The following is an 18655-nucleotide window of genomic DNA, read 5'->3' on the forward strand; positions in this document are numbered from 1 at the left end:
CACTATGCAAGTAAAATGACTACTATGAAGGTAATATTTCCTCATCGCTAATTTTAAATGATTATTGAGCACATTGCACGAACTGGTTGCTTTCGATGTAACAAGCACCCCATTATCAGCATTTTTAAAATTTCTATTTTGTAGCCTTTTTCTCGGTAAACATCAGTGATGCTGAAATATGAAATTATGGAAATAGGGAAAACAAAGTGAGATAGAATCTGTAAAAAAAAAAAAAAAAACAGGTAATTGACGTTGAGGTCCAATAACTCTCAGAACACTGATCACCCTGATATATTTACAGAAGTGAGTGATCCATGACCTATATCCATTTGATCTCCATTCTACTCCAAGTATGAGAAATACCAGAGGATTAGAATGTGGCAAAGGATATAATTGCTTACTTCTTAACTATAGATTCTTCTGTTAACTTCCATTGTTCCTTAAAGGTTTTTCATAATAATCACAGAAATCAGATACTTGGAGAAAATTGGATTGAGAAAAGAAAGCTGTTCACAGTTGAAGGTAATGATCCTTTTGAAATATTAATTAGGGTACTCAATTCAGTGCTATTTTCTTGGGACATTTGGCATACCATACTACTTTACTGGAAATATTGACAGCAAACTAGCTCCCTTTCCTTCCCACCATTTACTATGCTGTCAATCTGCAGTTTTGTTGGATTCACATTATCTTTTATCTGAAATTTTGAAAATCAAAACCTCTGAAAATCAAACATTTTTTCCATGGATAATGTCTGCACATGAAAACTCGCCATCTGGTGCCATATCTCAGTGCTCCTACCAGTCAGATGTGCTAGGAGCCCAAGGTGACTTCTTCGAGGCGGACGACCGCTGGTTTTTGATCCACGCCCCCCCCCCCCCCCCCCACCCAGGAGCCTGAGGTCCCTACTCCTGCCTGGGAGCCCGAATGACATTGGAAGAAGGCTTTAAAAAGACTCCATCCTGAAAACGAGAGTCAACATATTTTCAGGTGTTGGGAGTGACTTTGTTTTGCGTGAATCTGATATCAGCGCAATTACTCAATGTGCCAATGTTACTATCATTCTATTATCTCAAAAATTCCAAATTACGAAAAGTGTCTGGTCCCAAGGGTTTCAAATAAAAGATTATGTACCTGTATTAGGAAAATTGATGCTCAGAATCAATGCATTTTGTTTTCAATATGCCTTGCAAGCTTCTCCAAGTGCCTCATTTGTGTGGCTCTTACAATTTCATGATTCTCTAAATCACTAGGATGTGCTTTACTTTTTGCCAGTACGTTAAAAAATTTTTGTTCTTTGTGCTTTTAACCCACCCATTGCTTTGGCACACGTTTCTTCAAAGTAAAAACAATCACAAATTTTGATCAGTCTTACTGGATCTTGCATTATTTACCAATTAATTCTATTTTTGAGAGTATCACAGACCTATCCATCTCATCACATTAATGAGTCAAAAGTTCAAATAACAAGAGGAGTGACTTTGATTGCAGAAGCTGGTGTGAACAGGGACAGCCCAATGACATGGACCCAGAACAGTTACTGGGGGATGAGTTGTGCTATCATTGTGCCAGATTTCCATCAAGAAGCTGCTGTTAATTTTAAATGTTAAAGTGATTTGCCCTGTTAAAGTTAAATACAATCAAGGTCATGATTATTCCTCTGTCGATCCAAAGTAATGCAAGAGTGTGGCCACTTTTTGCAAGCTGGCAGAATGGCACACAAAACAAACCTTTTGTTGTTTGTCTGTATACGATTCAAGATATCTTTCACGGGACTTCCGGTGGGCTGCCGCATTGAGTAACAGCAGTAGTTAGCAGCTCCTATCTACTGTTATTTTTTTCTACTCATTTTACAGCCAAAGTGCTTCACATTTGACAGTTTTTCTCTCCTTTATTCACACATACTTTAAAATGACCACAATAAGTGGTAAATCTGGAAAGAAAGAAGTATCAGCTAATCTAAATACAGAGTCTATTTCAGAACAACTGCAACACCAGACAGTCGTTATCAGATGAGTTTAAAGCTATTTTAAATCAGTTTGGTGCTAAACTTGAAGTCCGTTGTTTAACCCAGGAACACAGTGAATGTTTATCATCTTTTGAGCTTATTCTGAACAATTTGATTGAGTGTATCAATGGATTAAAAGAAACATGCTCCAAACTAAGTGACAGTAATTCAAAGATAACAGGGAGAGCTGTTGACATAGAAGGTAGGAGCAGACAACAGAATAGGACTTGGCTGAAGCTACTGAAAGTGGGCAACTTGCAGAATTCTTTTTGGAGTTTCTCTGTGTGGTTTTTAGGAAGGATTTGCTCCCATCTCTGCCAAAGATTGATAGAGCACATCAGTCACTAATGCCCAAGACAGTTCAGGGGCAGAGACCGTGTACAATTATTATATGATTGCATCGAAATCAAATCAAATATCTTATGATTCATGAAGCTTGTCGTGGAGTGAAACTTGAATATTGTGGTCAGCAGATCTGGATTGTAGAAGATTAACTGCCCTGATGTTTTGAAGCAGCGCGCTAAGCATGGAAATGTAATGTCGGAGTTGTATAAGCATGGCTCCAACCCCTCCCTGCTGTATCGTGCACATCTCTGCACACTTTTCAGTGGTCATAAGAAGATGCTGCCTTCAGTTGAAGAAACTCTCAATTACATAGATGGTCTCCCTACTACATCGCATTCCATGTGAATGTCTTCTCGGTGACTGAACCTGATCAACTATTATTACTTTTAAGATGTTTAATATTATAGAGGTACGCAATCCTTTATCTGGACATCTAAAATCTGGAAAGCTCCAAAATCCGCAACTGGGGAGAGAGATGGCAGCGCAAGTTGGCCGGGAGGGGGAACGGCAGCGCGAGTCGGGACAGCAAGGGGGGAGAAACTGGCAGCGCGAGGGGGAGAGCCCGGCAGCGCAAGTGGGGCGGTCGGGGGGGGGATAGATCTTGGCAGCGCGAGTCTGGGGGGGGGGGGGGAGGGGGTGGGAAGACCGGCAGTACGAGTCGGGCGGGCGAGAGACGGCAGCGCGACTGGAAGGGGGTGGGAGTGGATACGGCAGCACAATTCGGGTGGGTTGAAATCTGGCATTCCAAAATCCGGAAAAATCAGAAATTCAGAACACACTGTCCCCCAAGGGTTCCGGATAAAGGATCGTGTACCTGTATAACATTTGTCAGTAAAGTACTTTGCTTTGGTAACAGTTTATGGGGAAAAAAAATCCACTTTGGTTGAAGCTATGTAAGTATTTTTCTTTATATTAAAATATTGAGTTATTATATTTCTGAAGAAAGTTAAGAATTATACATTTGTTTTTCTCTTAGTAAAAATAATTTATATAAATTACTCACATATTTCTTAGAACTGTATGAAAAATTTTAAAGAATTTTTTTCATAATATGGCTGAAGATTGAGCAAATTTATGTAATATTTATAAGTATTGACTACATTTACATTAACAACAATGAAGAGATAAGAATCAGGGTTAATTGTCATGAACAAGTCATGAAATTCATTTTTTGCACAGCACAATAGTGCAAATATACATTGTGACAGAATATAGATATATTTTGGGGAGATAAATTGGGCAGGTTTTTTTAGTGTAGGTCACATACAAACACTTTAAAACAGATCTTATTTAAAATACTGGAGCTCTGCTCATGCTAGACATGTTGGGCCCAACAGCTTTGGCAAAAGCTTTGGAGAATGCCCAAGAGACTTCACTAATGGACTTGTTGTTTACAAAAAGGCAACAGATGAAAGAACATGTTGGAGCCGCAGATTGTCTGGAGGGGAACTTGCTGTTCTAAGAGGAAGCAGGGAGAACCAAACAGGCTTTTCTCTCAGAGAGGGGGAGAGTGAGAGACACACACACACACACACACACACACACACACACACACACACACACACACACACACACACACACACACACACACACACACACACACACACACACACATCAGTTCTACAGTTTTACAGTCAGCAGCAGCAGAAAATGGGACTGGATCAGGACAAGCTGGAAAGCTTTTGGAAAACTCCATTTGTAAGATGGGTTTTGAGTGCTTAGAACAGCCTGGTCAAAGCCCTTGTGGTTCATGCAAGAGGAGAGGACTTGGCTGTCTAATGCTTCACTTGAAATAAGTGAAACAAAAAGGAACTCTTTGGTGATCTGAAAGAAAGAGGTCATCATCTGGAGTACCCTGAGGGGGCAAGTTTCTTTGGCAAGAGACGGAAGTGGCTGAATAAATAAAAGGAATCAGTTGTGAGTGTCCAGCGTACAACATATCTCTCTCTGAAGACCGACAAGCAACTTACTGAGGTGTAACCATTTACCTGGTGAAGCCTGGTGAACTTTATAAATGTTAAATTCTGTGCACAGTATAAGAATTGCTGACAACCAGTGAACTTGGAGGAATGAGAAATGAGTTTGGACTGTGAACCAAAGAACTTTTCTGAACTTACACATACATGACATACATGCGTGCTTAGAATTAGAAGGGGGTTAAGTTAGGTAAGTCAATAGTGATAAGTTAAAGTGTGATTCTGCTTTCATGTTTAAAAGATAATTAAAAGCAACTTTTGCTTAAGGAACCATTTGTCTTGGTGAATACCTATTGCTGTTGGGTTTTGGGGTCCTCTGGACTCAACAATATTATAACCATCTTACGACATTATAAAAAAAATATATTAACAATAATAGTGCGTGAAAAGTAAGGCAGTGTCTTTGGTTCATTTTTTATTCAAGAATTTGATTGTAGCAGGGAAGAAGCTGTCCTTGTGCTGGTGAGTGCTCGTCTTTAGGCACCTGTACCTTTTCCCCGTTGGTAGGAGAGTGAAGAGGGTATGGCCTGGGCGGTAGGGGTCTGTGAGGATAGAGGCTGGTTATTTTAAGACACCGCCTCATGTAGATGTCCTCGATGGAGTTAAGTCTGGTGCCTATGATGTCAAAGACTGAGTTAACAACTCTCTGGAGTTTATTCTTGTCCTGAGAGTTTGCGCCTTCATACCAGGCAGTGATGCAACCAACCAGAATGCTCTCCACGGTAAACCTGTAGAAGTTTACGAGTGTCTTCTGTGATTTATCAAGTCTCCTCAGACACCTCACAATGTGTTGCTGCCTGCAAGCCTTCTTTGTGATTGCATCAACGTGGAGGCTCCAGGACAGGTCTTCAGAGCTGTTGACACCCAGCAATTGGAAGTTTTTGACCTTCTCCACTACTGAGCTCTCGATAAAGACTGGGTCATGTTCCCCTGACTCCTTTCTGAAGTCCACAATCATCTCCTTGGTTTTGCTGATGTTGAGTGCAGCAGGAATATTTGTTTAGGTTAAGAATGATTTCTTTGCTGAGCATGCTGTTTCAATCTTTAGCTTTTGGGTTTTGGGGGGTGAAAGGAAAGCGAGGGAGGTTATTTTCTTAATGTAGTTATGGCTTTATTAGTGTTAATTTTTAGCCACAAGGCTAATACCTGGAGTTTGGATATTAATTGTGTTAATCAACTTAGTTTTAATTTTAAAATATGAATAATTATATTTATTTCCTTAGTTAGAATATAAAAGGCTTGAACCACATGATTAAAAGGAAGAAGAAAGTGTTCTTGCATATTAATCAACTTCAAGCCACAATTATATTTTTACAAGAAATGTACATTCACAGTTGTGACAATTTTCATCTTATGACAAGGTGGAGGGAGCAACATTTTCATTCTTCATTTCAGGCTAAAACCAGAGGGGATTGATTGTTATTAATCAAAATATTCCTTTTGTCCATCATAGTGTTTTATCTGATTCAAATAGTCACTATATTATTGTTTTGGGAAAATTATATCATAAAATGTTAATTTTTGCTAATGTTAATGCCCCTAATGCAGATGATGTGGGGTTTTTCCGAACGCTTTTTTTTCCTCTACCGGATTAGAGCATGTACTGTGATAGTGGGTAGGGATTTTAATTGTTGGTTAGATCCTGCTTTAGGTCATCTCCTAATCCTGTTGCAATGAGTAAATTTGCCTCATTAATTCACTCTTTTATCAGATAATGGCATCTTGGAGGTTTAGAGTTTTCTTCATTCAAGAGAGTAATCCTTCTTTTCTCCCGTTCATCATACTTTTTCTCTTTAAAAAAAAAAGTTTAAAACTACACAATACATAATTAAAGATAATTCAAAACAATACAAATATGTGTGGTACATAAAAAAAGAAACTCCACATAAACCATCACCCTTCCCTCCTCTATCTCCCAACAAAAGAAAAAAGGGAAGAGTAAGGAGGACAAGAGACTCTCACAGGGATGCCTATTACATCAAAGTCTCTTATAATATACTGAGACCTTAAGGAGAAGGGAAGGTCAGTACTTCATTTAAATATTAACACCCATGTTTGCAAAATATCTTCCAAAATATATGTCTCTTAAATTACAAGTAATTTTCTCAAGTGGTATGCAACTCCAGACTTCAGCATGACATCTTTCTATAACCAGATCTGTATCAGACTTCTAAGTTATGGCAATACATTTTCTTGCTATTGTTAAAGCAATTTGAACAAACTTCTTTTGATACATTTTCAATTTAAACTTAGGTTCAATATTCTTAATATCACTCAATAAAAGTAACATTGGATCCTGTGGGAATTTAATACCCATTATTCATTCCAACAATTTACCCAATTCTATCCAAAAAAGCTTAACTTTAAGATACTGCAAAGTAGAATGGAAAATATACCAATTTCCGATCTACGTGTAAAACATAAATCTGATAAGAGTCTGATCCAATTTAAAAAAAAATTATGTGGTGTTAAATATAACTGATGAATAAAATTATATTGCATCATTCCATATCCTACATTTATTGTACTTTTCATATTTTTTCTATATATGCCAATCCAATCTCGTTCATTTATTTGTTTATTCAAATCAACTTCCCATCTTTGTCTTGAATTATGAAGCCTTATTTTTCAGGCTTTCTTTTGTATTAACCCATACATCATTGAAATAAATTTCTTCATATTTACATTATGTAACAATAATTTTAATTCTGTCTCCCTACTGGTAATAATGGCTCTTGACCATAATTTTCATGTTGTAGTGGCCCGCGGCCAACACCTCGGGCTGACACAGGAAATGGCCGTCGAACGCGGCAACCAGCAAAGCATCATGTGAGCTGAAATGCCATTTCCATAGGCTGCTGGCAGAGTGGTGAAACTGGCCAATCACCACCAGTGGACCCATTCAGGGCCCAGGCACCCAATTGGCAGCCAGTTCGCTCAAGCCATGTTCTGGTGGTGACACGGCTGAGCTGACTATAAAAGACAGAGCTGCCACTGAATAAACTCAGTGTCAAATACACTCTTCTGGGGAGTGTGTCTTTCTTCTCCTGTGGATTCTAACTACAAGCCTTGGGGCTATAACAAGCTGCCCAGCTTCTGAACATCACAACCACAGGTGTGGTTCCACCAAGCCAAGGTGCAGTTTGCCATTCAATGCATCTCTGCCACTGACATGCACTACTATTATGTGGTCAGCGCCCTCGATCAGGACACCACAGCCCTCATCATCAACTTCATCCAGCAGCTGCCAGAACAGGGAAAGTATGTGGCCATCAAAGAGCTGTTAACCCACACTTTCAGGTACTCAAAGTGCGAACCCGAACAATTGACAGTTTGGTGGACAGGACCCCTCCTGCCCTCATAAGCGGCATGCTCACTCTCAACGATGGCCATACCTCCTGCCCACTGTTCCAGTAGATCTTCCTGGAGAGGTTGCCCAAGGACATCTGGCTGCTCATTGCAAAGGAGGACTTCGAATACCCCAGGAAGGTGGCTAGCTGAGTTGACCTGCTATGGACAGCAAAGAGGGACGCCTGCGCTTCGCTCGAGCAAGTGACAGCATCACATCATCATCAGTGCCCAGCCAGGAAGACTACCGACTGACTGTCCATCCGATCACTCCAAAGCCATGCCCCACCGGTGAGCAGTACTGTTTCCATCACCAATGGTGGGATTCTGATGCCACTTCCCCTGCACGTTCCAGGGAAAAGCCCAGGATGGCCATTGTTAATGGCTGCGACGACTGGCCAACTGCATTGCCTGCTACACATTCAAGACTCCCTGTCAGGCCATCATTTCTTGGTGGACACTGCGGCACAATACAGCATCATTCCCTGACCAGCCTGGAGACCTACTGCGGCAAAGTGGGCCGGGAGCTCTGAGCAGCAAACATCTCGAACATCTGAACATTTGGCATCTGCACCATTCCCTTACGCTTCAAGGACAGACAATTCACTTGGAAGCTTACAGTGGCAGCCGTGCAACAACCATTAATGGATGGAAATTTCCTGCAGGCCAACTTACTCTGAGTGTCTATCAAGGGGTGCCGGCTGGCGCACGCCAGGACATTTCAGTCACTCTCACTCAAGGGGACTGAACTCACCAGCCCCCACCTGCACTTAATGAGTACTGCCAACAACGAATTCGCTTGGGTCCTACCAGAATTCCCCTCCATCACCATGCCCCACTTCCATTCAACAGAACACAAACATGGGGTGAGGCACCAAATCGTTAGAGTGCCCTCCTCTCCACACCAGGTACAGCGTCTCCCAGAGAAACTCAACCTAGCCAGGGATGAGTTCAAAAAAATGGAGGAACTTGGCATTGTGCGGCGCTCTGATAATCCTTGGGGCTCGCCTCTTCACTTAGTCCCCAAGGTTGGAGGTCGTGCAGAGACTACTGTAGCCTCAATGAGCAGACTTCACTTCACTGCTAAACTGCAAGGGGCATGGATATTCTCAAAGGTGGACCTCATCGGGGTATCACAAGATCCCGGTACATCCTGAAGACATCCCAAAAACCGCCATCATCACCCCCTTCAGATTGTTTAAATTTCTCCGCATGCCCTTTGGGTTAAAAAAAACACGATTCAGACTTTCCAGAGGCTGATGGATGCAGTGGACTGGGATCTGCATTTTGCCTTTGTCTACCTCGACGACATTTTAAATCGCCAACCACACCCACACCAAGCACACTGCACACTTAAAACAATTATTCTCCAAGCTGAGCAATTTTGGCCTAACTATCAACCCGGCCAAGTGCCAGTTTGGCCGAGAGACTATCAACTTTCTGGGCCATCACATTGAGCATCATGGAGCCAGACCATTACCCACTGAGGTGGATTATATTCGGTCTTACCCCGTGCCATTGATGGTGAAGGGACTATAAGGGTTTGCAGGTATGGACAACTTTTATCGCTACTTCATATCTGCAGCAGCCTGGATCATGAACCCACACTTTCCCCTCATAGCAGGGCCCATTAAAAACATACAATGGACCCAGGAGGTGACAGAGGCCTTCCAGGCCACCAAAAACGCCCTAGCCAACCCCACCCTCCTCGTGCACCCACGGACTGACATCCCGACCGCCCTCATGACAGACGCCTCAGGCACAGTGGTCAGAGGTGTACTTGAGCTACTGGTGAACCGCTGGCCTTATTCATTCAACACCTCAGGCCACCAGAGCTCAAGTACAGTGCCTTTGATAGAGAACTGTTAGCCTTTTACGTGGCAATTCGATACTTTCTTTACTTCCTGGAGGGCAGGAAGTTCAACATTTACACAGATCACAACCCCCTTACCTTCACCTTCAGTAAGATGTCAGATCCGTGGTCAGCCAGGCCACACCAGTAGATGGTCTATATTTCTGAATTTACAACGGACATTGAACACATAGCCAGCAAATCCAGCGTGGTGGCTGATGCCCTATCCCATCCGGCTATCTTGGTGGTGCGTGTCCCCAACTCTGGCATTGACGATGCAGCCCAGGCTGATGCGCAGCAAGCAGACCCTGACATTCCAGCATACCAGATAGGCTCACTGGCTTATAACTGGAGGACATCCAGATCGCTCCCGGCAATTACACACTGCTCTGCAACACCTCGATGGGTAAACCTTGCCCTGTCATCTGGCTACATGGAAGAGACAGGCTTTCAACTCCGTCCACAACTTGGCTCACCCTGCCATCAGGGCTACAGTCAAGATGGTGGCTAACAGGTATGTCTGGCATGGCATCTGCAAAGAGGTTGCCTTGTACTCAGTGCCAGTCGTCCAAAATCCAGACTCATATCAAAATCCACAACAGACATTCGAGCCAGCACGTTGTCGCTTCAACCATTTACATTGTGGGGCCCCTACCCGTACCCAGAGGTGCACGTTATCTTCTCACAATGGATGACCAGAGGTGGTGCTACTATCAGAAGCTTCTACAAAAGCATGCACACGGGCTTTACTCAACACTTGGGTAACGTGTTTCAGAGTCCCTGAACACCTTACATTGGACAGGGGGGACCAATTCACTTCCAGTCTGTGGACTGCCTTAGCCCATGCCCTGGGGATCTAACTCCACCACACCACGGCATATCACCCACAGGCCAATGGGTTGGAGAGGTTCCACAGCAGCCTTAATGGCACAGTTTAATGGACCTAAATGGACCGAAAAAGTCCCTTGGGTCCTGTTAGGCATCTGCACCCCACCCAAAAAGGACCTCGAGACATTCTCAGCCGAGTTAGTCTATGATGCACCCATAGTCACACCAGGCAAATTTGTGACGGCCCCTGAGGACTTAGGGGAGCCCCTGGCGACCCAGGCATCCAAAGTAACTAATCAGCAGCTGGCCCACTCAAGCCACGCCCCGGTGGTGATGCAGCCAAGCTGACTATAAAAGGCAGAGCTGCCACTGAATAAACTCAGTGTTGAATGAACTCTACTGGTTTGTGTGTCTTTCTTCTCCTGCAGATTCAAGCTACAGCCTTAGGTCGATAACCAAAAGCTATAACCTCGTTGTAGCCAATTGTAGCAACCTCACTACAATGTAAAAATTTCCTAACTTCATAATAACAAAATCTAGTACTTTCAGGTATTTTGAACTTCATTCTATCAAAAGAAATGAATTTTCCTGCTTCAAAACATATTCTATCTTAATTCTCTGAACTAAAGGTGTTTTTTTTTTTCCAGACAATAAACCTCCTCCCCCAATTTCTTTATCAACCTTATTCCAAAGCTCAATTAAATGCTTCAATATAGGAGTCTCTCTATTCATTGTTAATAACTTTAAATTCCATTATAAATAAAAACTTGTGGGTTTGGTTCCTCTATTTTACCAAGTTCTATATATACCAAGCTGGAATTTTATGTAAATTCCCATTAACAAAAACACAACTGGGCAGCTTTATAATAATTCATAAAATTAGGGAGCTGCAAATCTTGTAAATCATAATTCCAAATTAATGTATCCAAAGAAACTCTTGCCATCTTTCCTTTCCGTAAAAATTTCTTAACACAAGCATTTAATTCTTTAAAATTTTTGAGGAATTGGAACTGATTGAAAATACTCTTTTAATCTAAATTGAAGTTGGCGCAACAAATTATAACGGGTCTGTTAAATAAATCAAAACATCATCCGCAAACAAGCTTTATTTTGTATCCTTCCTGATCATCATACTTTTTTCACGAATTGACTATTTTCTTATTGATAATCATTGATCCCACTGACTTGTTTTTGTAGTTATCAAAGTTTAGTAATATCAGATCATGCCCCTATGATATTACCCATTACTTGACTATTAATGACTGAAATTTATGGAAGAGCAGATAACTTTTCTCTTTAATACAGATACATCATAAAAACTTCAAGTTTGATTGTTTAGGATGCTATGAAAGCTTATCTCAGTAGACAGATTATTTCCTATACCGTGAATATTTAAAAAAAGGCCAATAGAGATTAGAATTAGTTAATCAAATTAAACAAATCGATCAGCAATATGTTCAAGTTAATAATCTTTCTTTATATAAAAAAAGAGTTGAATTTCAAATTAAATTTGGCCTTTTTTCAATGTATTCAATTCAATGCCAACTTTTGAAATTCAAGAGTCAGTATTATATTCACGGTGACAAATCTTGTAAGCCTTTAGCTAATCAGTTGCGAGGTTTTGAAGCCAAGCGGCAAATTACAAAGATTCGAATGGATGATGTTAACACTACTATAGATCATTTTGAGATAAATTATATGTTCAGGAAATTTTATTCATGATTTTATACTTCTGATATTTCAAATTATAGGAATTTGATGAAGTTAAAAAAAAAATCAATTACCTTTTCCCTCACTTTCTTTGATTAACCAAACAAGATTAGATGAGCCTATAATCACAAGAGAAAATAGCTACTGCTCTTTCTTCATTGCAATCTGGAAAATCTCCAAGACCTGATGGGTTTTTTAAAAATAATTTTCTCAATTGTTTTCACTGCACTTAAGTTCAGTGTTATGATTCATTTAAGCAAGGTAATCTTCCAGTATCTTTTCATGAATAATCTCGCAGTAAAGGTCCAGCTAAGTGCTCATCCTACAAGCCAATTTTTGATTAAATATTGATGTTAAAATCTTGGCAAAAGAATTGGCTCATAGGTTGGAGAATATTTTACCATCAATCATTTCTGAACATCCGACTAGCTTTATTAAAAATAGTTATTCTTATTTTGATATACATCATTTATTGGATATTTTGCATTTTCCTCCCAGTGTGGTTCGTGAATGTTCCTATTTTTAGATGCAGAGAAAGCACTTGATTGAGTGAAATGGAAATATTTACTTGTAATCTTAGAAAAATTCAATTTTGGACCATGCTTTATTGCATAAATTAAACTACTGTATTTATGCCCTATGGCTTCAATTCTTATTAATTTTCAACAGTCACAGCCTTTTGATTTCCAACAGGGAACCTATCAAGGTTATCCCTTAAGTCCATTACTTTTTGATTTGGCCATAGATTACATTTCAAGAGTGCGAGGATATTTCAGGGATTTGTAGGAAGTGAATTGAACATAGAATTTCCCTTTATGCAGATGATGTTTTGCTTTTTATATCTAACCCTGACACTTCCTTACCTTTCATACTATCTAAATTTAGTCAGCTTTCAGGATAGATAAAATTCGCATAAAAGTGAACTTTTCCTTTTGAATGTTTCTGCATTAGTGTACTCTAGACTTCCTTTTAAGTTAAAAATTAAAGTTCCTATCTTAGTATAACAGTTACAAAGAATCACAAACAACTTTTGAAAGAAAATTTCCTTGCTTTATTGAAAATATGTGGAACAGTCTCTAACACAATAGTTGCCCCTATCTATATCTCTGGTGGGCACATTAATTCTATTAAAATGAATATTTTATCAACATTTTGATATCTTTGTCAATCTATACCAATTTTAACTCCCAAATAGTTTTTTGATTCACTTGATTTGGCTAAATCATCTTATATATTGAAGGGTTAAGTGCCCTTGTCTAAATAAAGTTCATCTTCAAAAATCCAAAATTAACAGAGGTATGGCGCTGCTTAATTTCAGATTTTATTATTGTGCATTCAATACACATCGCCTTGTGTTTTGGTTACATTTTCATAATCAAGTGGACCGTCAGTTTGGGTAGCAATGGAGCTGAATTCTGTTAAAAGCTTTTCTATCTCAGCACTTCTTGGATCCTCACTTCCTTTAATCCAGTTGTCAGGCAGATGTTGAATGTCTGGGTACAGTTCAGAAAACATTTTGGATTTCATGGCTTTTCTCTCTCAAGCCCTATTCTGTCCAATCATCTTTTTCAACCTTCTTTCCATTTTGTGAATGGCACAGATTGGGTATTGAATGTTTCAAAAATCTTTTTATTGACAATAGTTTTGCATAATTTGAACAGCTTTCTGAAAAGTTCAACTTACCAAATTTTTTTCCCCAGATATATATACAAATCAGACATTTTCTTCAATCTCAGATATCTAACTTTCTCGAAAAGGTCTAATATCCATTACCTGTATTTATGATAAGTTGGTAGGTTTAAGACACGCTCCCTTAGTTAAAATTAAAAATGCCTGGGAACAAAATTTAAACCTCTCAATATTGGACGTGGCTTGGGATTTAAATTTTAAGTGGATTAATACCACATCTCTATGCGTATGTACTTGTTTGTTACAATTTAAAGTTGTACATAGGGAATATTTGTGCAAAGTTAAATTATCTCAGATGTATTCAGATGTAGACCCTTGTTGTGATAAATGTTAGAGGGGAGGGGCTTTCTCTAATCCATGTTTTGGACATGCCGTAGTCTTGAAGGATATTGGAGAGATGTGTTTCAAGCTTCATCTTTAATTTAAATCTGGAGCCAAATCTTTTCTGCAAAACTGGAGAGGATGAGGTTCTTTTAACTGCAATCAAATGTCGAGTTCTGTCTTTTGACTTTCTCTTACCCAGGCGTACAATATTGTTTCAATGGAAGGATGCTGGCCTACCTACCCATGCTCAGTGGTTAAGGGACATTATGTTCTGTTCAAACCAAGAAAAGATTCATTATTCAATTAGTAACTCAAATATAAGGTTTCAAATGCTGTGGGGACCATTTCTGAATCTTTTCCACAACCTTCAGGCTTAATTAAAAAATCTAAACTTTAGTTCTTTGTTATTTAACTCTAGGAGCAAAATATATTTTACTTTTTTTTCTTTCTCTAGCCGTGCAATGATTTAGAGTTTAGAATCACGACTATCCATGTTAAAATTATGTTTTATATATGTATGGATGTACTTTATAATTTGCAGAACTATGTAACTTACCATTTTAATTCTGCATTCTGTAAATGTATTATATATGCATGTTTATGTAAATAAAAATAAAAATATTTAAAAAAAGAAATATATAATTCACACTTCAATTTGGCTTATATTCTCCATGACTAAAACTAACATGGGATACTTCTTGTGAGTTCTGGGGCAATGTTAATTACATTTTTATCATATTTCCTCCACAGTTTTCATAAAGTAACTCAAAGAACTGAATATCAAATACACAAATATATAATGATTAAAGTTGCTTCCAAAATTTCCATCCTTGCTTCCAATTTCTCACAAATTTAATTCAATGAAATCTAGTGAAAAATGGGTACTGTACCTGCTTTTTCCTTCATCTACTGAAAACACGCAAAATCAGTATCCAGGGTCATGCTTTTCTCAAGGACTTCAGTTAAAGTACTTGCCTTTTTCACAGGTCCATAGAAAGTAGCATTGAGATCTGCTGAACCCATGTGATGCTGAAGTGTGAGCTGTCGACCACTATGCTTTGCCAAATAGAATCTGTGATGAAAATAAAAACAGCCATGAAAGATTTAGTTCACTGTTGGCAGACTTTGGAACATGAAGGTTGCATTGTTCTAGGTTTGTTAATTTCCACCATCACATTATATCTGCATTATATTGGAGTAATGGGTCACATGATTATAATTAAAATTAACTAAATTTATAAATGGAATTAAAAATTAGAGTGATTCAGACTTTTTTGTGACAAGAGAAAAGGAAATTAAATCTTACATTCTAAGCAATGTAATTATCATAAAAGAACCACTTTGATTCACCTAATTTTAGATTGTGATTCATAACCATAAAATTTCATGTTGCCTCAACATTAAAACTGCAGTAAAGCCACTACACCTTAAACTGAAAAAAAAATGTTCTCTTTAAAAGTATTTATTGACAAAGGTTTACCTTCTAAAGACTTCAAATGCATGTCGTGGTGCTGGAGGGATGTTACACTTTGGTGTTGCAGACTGAGTTGGCCAATAACCTGTGGTCAGAACTCTTACTGTCAAGTCAACACCTCCCAGAGAAACCTGAAGGACAGAGTGACATATTCTTACAGGTTTTGCCAATATTTTCAAAATATATAATTTATTAATGTACATTATATTCAGCAATAAAACAAATTATAAAAATGTAATCCTTGAAGCTCTATACCTAATTAAAGAATTTAAACCTTTCAGGCCTTTGCACCTTCAATTGCAAAAAAAATCATGTTTAATTATATTTTTGTATCGGATGCAGAGTGGTAGATACTACTGGAGAATTGAAAAGGAGTTAGCGATAATAGAATTCAAGAAAACTTGCACTAAATGTATACTTTCTAACAATCCTATATACAACTCTAACATGCAACATACCAGCAAAATGTACGTAATTTGAAACCTATAAATAAATTGAAACATTTGATATTTCACTCACTTCACTAAACACTTAAATAAATTATCATCTCACCCCTGTAGTTTGTAAATGCTGCCGGAACTCATCCATTGTTGTATTGGAGATACTCATGTCTCTGAACATTCCCTCCAGTTTAGATGTAAATTGGCAGCCACACTCCGTCTAAAGGGGAAAAAAATAAATACATTTTAAATATCTTTACAAAAGTCTGATACAAACTTCATGAAGAGTTATCAAGGTACTGTTGCTTTCAAAGAAAAAAAATGTGCAAACTAAAAGGGTGACTAGATTTTAAATACATATCCAAATAACCAAGATTAAGATAAAGTTTCTGAAAATAAAATATATTTTACAAGATGTTAGCAAATAGTTATATTATTTATGCTCAGTAATCAAGGAAGGATGTCAATGAAGTTAACAAAAGTTTGACATAAAGATCAAGACCTGAAATGGGTAAAGTTTTTATTAAGGTCGGACAGGTTAAGATTCAAGTGCAAAGAAACATGAAAGATGGTGGTGCTGCTGGAGCCACTGTAGCAGCAGCGCTGCCATTGATGCGGATCCGCGGGGAGCAGAGATGCAGCACCCACGCAGGGTCCAGCTGCCCAATCAACTGCCGTCGGCTCTGCACAGGCTTTTAACAGCCCGCTGAGGGAGCCGATTATGGTTTTATTTGAAATCCTGTGACCATAGGTCTGCACCCAAGATGACAGCATCTATTAATTGGCAGCACCCATGAGGGGCTGAAGACTCCAGGGAAGAGTGGAGCAAGGCACCAGAGGACGAAAGATCACACCAATCTGAGAAGAAGAAACGGAGGAGACAGCCCACGGGGACATTGACCACGGCAGTGGACGAGTGAGGGGACTCTTCAGCTGAGGGACCAGTACTGCTGGTATCTCAAGGCGAGGAACCCACGGAAGTTGTGGGTTGCTGGAGACTTGCACCGGGCTGCTGGGGACAGGCTGGAGGGGTACCAGGTTATTGGAGCTCGCGTGTGAGGAGGTGCTGAGGGCACTGAAAGGTTCCTGACTGTGTCAGAGGTTTGGATCTGGATCTTAGGTTGCCAATAGTTTGGACTAGACTGTGTGGCTGTGAGGCCTACAGAAGGACTGGAGGCAAATCTACAGACACGCAGGTGACTCTGGTGGGACTCTCTTTTGTTTCTCTCTCTCTCTCTCTCTGCCTTGCAGAAGAGAAAAAAAGGAAGAAAGGAATTTCATGTAATATGACACTGTTTTATTACTATGATAATAAATGGAATCTTGATTCTAATTGGATAAAATTATTCAATCAAGTCCTAAATGTTTTCAGAATGGATGTAAAACAGATGTTTGCTCCTATGGAAATATCTTGAATGAAGGTTAAAGTTTAAAGCAGCGATTACATTTATTTTCTCTTGCAAATATTCATGCATCTTTGGAACATTTCTTCAAGGAGTGGTGAAAGCAGAGTTTTTGAGTCTTTTTTAAAAATGCAGGTACTAATACATTTGTGAAGAAAGAGGCGGTGGGTTCATCTATACAAAGGTAATCTGAAATGCTTACAATCAGATCACCACAATCTTACTGAAAGGCAGAGTCAATTTGAAGGACCAAGCGACGTACTCCTGCTGCTAATTAATGTCTCATCAATCAATACACTGAAGGACAATGGACCCAGTTAGTAACTGGAATAGCCATGGAAATAAGCAAAATCTATCAAGCATGTTTTTCCTTAATATATTAGCAGGATACAGACTAAAATATGTACCGCAGCCAATGCAATGTTTCATACATGGGATTTTTTTGTATTAAACCTGAATGTTTAAATGAATGAGCAGTAATTTAAAATTAACTTCTCACAATTAGGTAACTGATTGCCCAAACATTTTTGGTTTCATATGTGTCTGAACCACAATCCATTGCAAGAATTTATTTGTTCAAAAATAATACTGCTGAAAGAACTCATCAGGTATGGGCAAAGGAATGGTGGTTGCTAATTCAGGGTCAAGACCCTGCATCAGAGGGAAAGATTAGTAGTAGACAGAAGTGAAAGGGAAGGAGGAAAGAGACAGGCTGGTAAGTGAAAGGTGGAACCAGATAGGAGTGACTAATTGGCAGATGGAGTGAGACGAGTGATAGTGGGGAGTGTTGATACAGTTGGTAGGTGATAGATGGGGTAGGGGGAAGAGAAGAGGTGAGAAGAGAGACAAGTGACTGGTAGGTGATAGGTAGAACCAAGTAAGCAAGTGATGATAGGCAGATGGAACTATGCAGAATAGTGGAGGAAAAAAGTTAACCAAAGAAGACACTTGGATAGATAGATATGCAGGTGAAGGGCATAAGGAACCAGCTGTGAGAAGGTGATGCCAGGAATATGGAAGGTCTTGGAGGGTATGGAAAAGGTGAAGAAAGGATGCAAGAAACAAGATGTACTGGAGGGAGTAGGTTAGGGGTACAGGAAGAGGGTTACTGAAATTGGAAAACTCATTATTCATACCACTGGGCTGTAAACTATGCAAGTGGAATATGAGAGAGGTGATGTTCTTCTAATTTGCATCTGGCCTCATCAGTGTCATTGGATAAAGCATAAGACAGGTCAGTATGGGAATGGCAGGGGAA

General features: G+C 39.3%; 1 protein-coding gene across 4 annotated transcripts in view; it reads right to left on the reverse strand.

Moving 5' to 3' along the window:
- The window catches only part of cul3b (cullin 3b), a 105793-nt gene that overhangs the window by 8429 nt on the left and 78709 nt on the right, over positions 1–18655 (reverse strand). For all 4 annotated transcript variants that reach the window (XM_069896746.1, XM_069896748.1, XM_069896744.1 and 1 more), the window contains 3 exons: positions 16107–16214; positions 15561–15685; positions 15056–15152 (listed from right to left, as the gene is read on the reverse strand). In XM_069896746.1, coding sequence (XP_069752847.1) covers positions 15056–15152; positions 15561–15685; positions 16107–16214 — 330 coding nt within the window. The remainder of the gene's footprint in view (positions 1–15055; positions 15153–15560; positions 15686–16106; positions 16215–18655) is intronic.

Source organism: Narcine bancroftii, chromosome 9, assembly GCF_036971445.1.
Source record: "Narcine bancroftii isolate sNarBan1 chromosome 9, sNarBan1.hap1, whole genome shotgun sequence".
Taxonomy (NCBI): Eukaryota; Metazoa; Chordata; class Chondrichthyes; order Torpediniformes; family Narcinidae; genus Narcine; species Narcine bancroftii.